This window comes from Galendromus occidentalis, unplaced genomic scaffold, assembly GCF_000255335.2.
Source record: "Galendromus occidentalis unplaced genomic scaffold, Mocc_1.1 scf7180000077464, whole genome shotgun sequence".
NCBI lineage: Eukaryota > Metazoa > Arthropoda > Arachnida > Mesostigmata > Phytoseiidae > Galendromus > Galendromus occidentalis.
The window spans coordinates 975,350-980,921 of record NW_003805452.1 but is presented as its reverse complement, the minus strand read 5'-3'; the positions used below and the strand labels follow the sequence as shown (position 1 = coordinate 980,921).

Below are 5,572 nucleotides of genomic sequence, written 5' to 3'. Positions count from 1 at the left end.
CCCCATCCTCCGATCGCTTCGTAGAAGAGATTCGTCCCCGGTCTGGGGCGGGGCGACAAAATCGGAAGTTTTCCAAATCGCGACGGCTCAGAAATGCGATGACCGAGGTGACGTCACGACCGCCGCTTCCGCGAGATTCTGATCCGAGGATAATCTGCGATATCATTTATGGCTCGATCCATCGAATCTTGCTCCTGGCCACCGGAACCGCTTGCCATCCGAGCCGTCCCTTGCAGCGAAATCGGGATTTCCCGATGGAATCGGATGGACTCGCGAAACAGCGTCCAGGCGACGATTGATCGATGACTCCATGACGCCGTCAACTACATATATGATCCCGAGAACTTCCGGCTCGTAATCAACATATAATCTTTAGCGCGAAAATCTAGTGGAGATGCAATCACTATGTATTTGGAGCGTCTTAGAAAGAGCCAGTCCTTCCGGATGACACGGTAGGAATCCGTGAGGCAAGAATCCATGAGATTCCGCTCCGATCGGCATCTGGAGCAATCGTCTTGGGGCGGGTGTATATCTAGAATGACTTCGTCAATAGGAGGAGAACCCCCTCATGTCGGTAATCGTGTTCGGCTCGTTCGCCGTCTCACACCAGGACCCAAAAAAAAGAACACTTCAGGGTTCTCATCCATTTGAGCAATGAGGACGGTCTCGCAACGAAAATAAAGGTTCTCGAGACGGGACTAGTATTGGACTCGTATCCCACCTCGTGAGGAGCATACTGACTCGGCCGGGGAGTCGAGCTGGCGAAGTGCTCGGCTGGCTCTCTAGCTAGCAACAGGGGGTCGGACCAGTTGAGTGCCAACGAGGACCGCAGAGGTGGCTCCCCCTGGAATGGCCGTGGAATCTCTCTCGATCCTCCTTCCCGGTTTTGCCCCCGTCCGTCGCACACAGGCAGCCTCCTCCATAACTTCCTTCGGATTCGGGAGAAGCCTCAGATTCCTCGCGGTGTCTAAGCGCGAATCATAACTTGGCCAAGTCGGTCGGGACACGCATGTCGTCCTAACTCAGGACAGTGATACATTCATTCCCGTTGACCGCCGCCAAGTCCGGAAGAGACGAGACGATTTCGGAGCGCATTTTCAAGTGTTGGGACTACTGTCATCAGTGATTTCTCATCTTTCGGTCGGCAACTAGGGAGCCTGGCACTCCTTAGAAGCGGACTCCGTCGGAATGACTACGCGTCTCGAGCCACCAGAGTTCACCAACTCAAGCTTCATCAAATCGAACCGACAGTGTATCGACAGAATTTTCATAGGGGCCCACTGAGGAACCGTGCTGGAGAAAGAGTGATCCGTCAAGTGTGCGCGGTCCGTTGTAGCTCGCCGCGGCGCAGGGACAAAGTCGGAAACTTGAGGACGAGGAAGCAGAGCGCTGGGGATTGAGACAGAGTGCTATCGTGCATATTCTCTGATCGCTCGTAAAGGTTAGCATAGCTGGCAGCTCCCCGAAGATGTCTGTGTCGTCACCGCATCCGAGGAGCCAATTCGACTGAGTGGAAAAGACCGACTGAGTCGAGAAGAGGGGTAACTAACTCCTACTAAGCTCCCATCCACCCGCCAGCTAGGCCGGCAGTCAGTCAGCCAGCCAACGAACCAGCCTGCCAGCCTACATCCCTCTGTCCTCCGTTCTCCTAATTTTAGCCACGAGGGGGCTGTGAGGTGAGTGTGCCAAACAGGGTATCGCGGGTTCAAGCCCGGTCTCTCCCAATCGTCGAAGGGCTCTTCTGCTTTGTACTCCGCACGGCAGCCGAACGAATCCTCGCTCGGAGGATGTTTGAGCGTGTTTGGCTGCTCTAACTTGGACCACAGTATCTCGCGTGCCATTCGCCCTCCCCTATCAGTCATCATTTCGCGCAGACGAATTCAGGTAGGCACATCTTCTCGGTCGCCCCTGAGCGCCCGCTCAGAAACTCCGATGCAGCGCTCACGTGGAGAGCTTTCCGTGGCAAAACATAGCCCAAGGTACCCCGGAAAGAGGAGGCTTCCTATGGTATCGGCCGTTCGATGCGCGTCCTCTCGCGGACCAAGTTTCTCCCCGCTCTCGACGCAAGCCGAATCGCGTCCCAAAGGGAATATGTAGGAAGTGCAATCAAGAGCTCGCAGCTACGATTCCAACAGCGTCGATGTCGTGGGTCGTCCCTCAAGTACTATACCTCTAGGGAGGAACGCCGAATCTCTGAGGCTCCGTCGGCAAATACAGAAGAATCTACAGCCACGACTAAACAGTCTGATGAGTCGCAAGAAAGACGAAAAGGAGAAGGCGCACGCAACTCATTCGCACTCGGGCCTCCGTGGTTTCATGGAGTCTTCGATTGTACCGCACAAAGCTTCCCGGAGAGCATCTTTACCCTACAAAAACGTCATGGATCTTGCCAAGGCCTTATGCAAAACCTGTCGTCAGCGGCGAGCGAGCTATGCCGCTGGAGTAATTATGGCTTTACCAGGAATTATTCAGGTAACCAGGAAAGCAGAGTTTTGTCCTTATAACTTTGGCTCCCCTCTGATAAGGGAAGCGCCTCCCTCTCAAGATTGCACCGAGCTCGGTGGTTTCCTATGCGAGCGGTTTAGCTGCGCCACCTGCAAAGTGGCCTGTGGCTGAAGTGGCGCAGCTGGTTCCTGGAGATATTTTCGTCTTTGTCTGGGAGAAATGGCCGTACGCACTCATCCCTCCTTTTCACCCTTATACCTCACTCAACCCTTCCTCTTATACCCTCCCAGAGATGATGCTTTGACCAGCTTGATTTGGACCCTCGATAGACACTATTGTATATGATACCAGAATGATACGAAAGGGGTGCTTAAACGAGAGCCCATGTCTAGAGCGGAGAGCTATTCGATAGATGATGGCTACGGCTGGGAATTATTCACAGCATTTTCCCAAGAAATCGAAGACGTGTTCCGGCCCCCGAAAAATCTTAAGTAGCGGGTTGGCCGGAAACGCGGTGGAAATTCACGGCTTTCTGCGCGACCACGCCGGATTCCAGGCCCTGATGATGAGGGAGGGGGCCAGTGTGCGAAAATAGAGGCATCGAGCTCGACACGGATTGGAAATCGGGCACGCCCTACAAAGCGAATAGAGGGGCTGTCTATGGCGTAATCGATTCCTCGGTGACCCATAGGTCCATGATTCCGGATGAGCCTGTCTTCATGTTGGGACAAGACCGCGCATGTGACGAGATCACGATTAAAGGGCAGCCGTTGAGCCTTCCCACTTCTGAGGGGGGGAGGGGGGAGTTTCATCGACCATCTTTAGCCTAGGAAGAGAGGGGGCGCCCCAGCAAATCCTGTTCATCTGCTGTCTTATTTGAGGAGTCTCAAGGCTAATGCGAAATCAGAATCTCCTCTCAGAATCCGCTCCCTGAATGCTTGTTGCAGACTTTCCAGCCGGATGAGTCCGGTCGCAACAGTCCCGCCTCGACGAAGCATCGCGATGACCAACAGTCGTCCTCATCGACTTCGTCGATTTACGCGAGCAACACAGCTTCAACATCACCTCATCGAGGTGGCACATGTCCACATCACTACCAACAAGCCAGCGGCAAGTATAAAAAGAACTCATCCAGCCGATCTTCATCGGGCAAAACCTCTTCTCAAGTACCGGGTAATCGACAACGAGCTGAAGCCGCGAGTCCCCCGACGCCGTCGAGCTATTCGTCAAGTTCACGTTCGTATCTCACCCCTTGTCCCGCGAAAATTAATTTTTTGATTGTAGCTGACGTCGGCTCGTTATACCGTAGGTTCCTTACCGGAAGGAAGACGACCCTCGTGTCACAGTCGCAACCCAAGCGCGTCTTCATTGATGGGGGCCAATGGAGCGAATCCCACCAGCTCAGTGCACCCTCTCACGGATCCGATTAGCCGCTCCGTATCGATGACATCCGTGAACTCGTGCGATTTCCCTGAGCACCGACACCTCCATCAGAATCATGCATGCGGTGCGACAACGAGCAGAGGCCAGCAACAACCGCAACAACAATCCGCAACCCAATGTGAGGAACTAATGAGTAATGAGATTAGGGTCGAGAGAGAGCTTGATTCTCGAGAGGTTCTGATTCCTCCTCTGTCCGCCGCAGTGACCGGGCCAGCATCGGGGGCCGCAGTTGTAGAACGGGAGGATCTCCTGGCTCTCACCCATGACGTTCGCAACTTCAAGGACGCTCTCGCAAAACTGCGACACGTATTCGCCGCCGAGCGGGGTAAGATCTCGGCGTTCCGTTCGTTTTGGATGGTCGCGATGCTCATGCATATGACGAGGGATTCCGGCAAGAACTGCCTAATACGAATTTCGTCCCCCAGATAAGCTGAATAACACGGAGTTGCTCGTCTCTTCACATGAAAAACTCGGTGAAGTTCTCAAGATCCTCCGGGGAATCTTACAGAAATATCCGCCGATACAGAGCTCAGAGCTCCTTCAGAATGCCAGCAGTCTGATACAGAATGTCAGGAACTACAATTACGAAGAGAGTGATCCGAACGTAGACAATAACTCCCAGATTATCTATGACTCCATCGAGCAAATCGCTCTTTCATTCAGTAGCAGGTGAGTCGCTCAGGACCAGGGACCGAGTATCCCGCTCCCCTATTGGATAGAGCTGAAGCTGGAGAATCAGCGCGGGATCTCTTCAATCGAACGAAAGTCCATATTTATGCTCAAGTTCCTCCGTTTGCGAGCACGAGTAGTGTCGTCATCGAGTGTTCACCGGCACATGGATATTCTCTGACTTTCCGAGATGCGATGTTCGCTTGACGGAAGCTCGGTTCCACGATTTGTAAAGCCCGAGCGCATCGACGCGCTGCTGCGCGCTTTTCTGTCCGCCTTTCCATCGGTCTGGTCCTTCTGCGGCTGGCCGTTCACCACTCTGACCAATGCGCGGCGAACGTCAAGGCCGAATGGTGTTCCGGAGCAATGAGTGTTCATCGGACTTGATGATGCTTGCTTGCTCGCTCCCTCGCTCATACTTGGCGGCCTCACTGGCTGTCCACTGCCAGCCCTACGCCCTGAAAGCCGGTCAGCCGGTCTCTCAACTGTCAGAGTTTACCCACGTACTGGCCATCGTATGTGCTTCCGGGCGTGAATTATCCTGACGCGACAGTGGAGCACGCGGCTCGAAACTCGAACAGGTGGTCGCTCTGACACATCTGCAGCTTTGATATCGGACAGGTGGTTCAGCCAATCGGGAAATACCCGCGAACTACACGACGCTATCTCGATCAGACAGATTCCCCCTCTGCCTGATCAGCCCATTCAGCCCAGAACTGAGACTCCGACGGGCTAGGCGGTGTCAGGGGCTTCTCGGAGATGAATGCTCCTCGAATCGGCACCTGGCCGTATGGCGAAAAGTAGCGAATTTCCTCGAGTGACCCGGCAGTGAGTGCGAGAATCACCAACAGACGGAACGTGAACTATTTTCGTGCCAGTGACGTTTCTCCGCCTGAGTTCCGTGTCCATTGATCTCGCAATATGGATGTAACGATGACGATGTCACTGACGAGGAGCGGTTTCGCTACGAAGGCGGCGAAAGACCGCTTCTTTTACGGCGACGAATGCCGACTAC

At 54.1% G+C, this 5,572-nt stretch overlaps 1 protein-coding gene across 1 annotated transcript in view; it reads left to right on the top strand.

The window, feature by feature from the left end:
- The first annotated feature begins 2,247 nt into the window (after nt 1-2,247).
- LOC100898994 (rho GTPase-activating protein 45) overlaps nt 2,248-5,572 on the top strand; it is an 8,742-nt gene continuing 5,417 nt past the window's right edge. Inside the window, 5 exon segments of the mRNA XM_029111746.1 lie at nt 2,248-2,472; nt 3,393-3,681; nt 3,755-4,006; nt 4,061-4,213; nt 4,314-4,553. Coding sequence (XP_028967579.1) covers nt 2,248-2,472; nt 3,393-3,681; nt 3,755-4,006; nt 4,061-4,213; nt 4,314-4,553 — 1,159 coding nt within the window.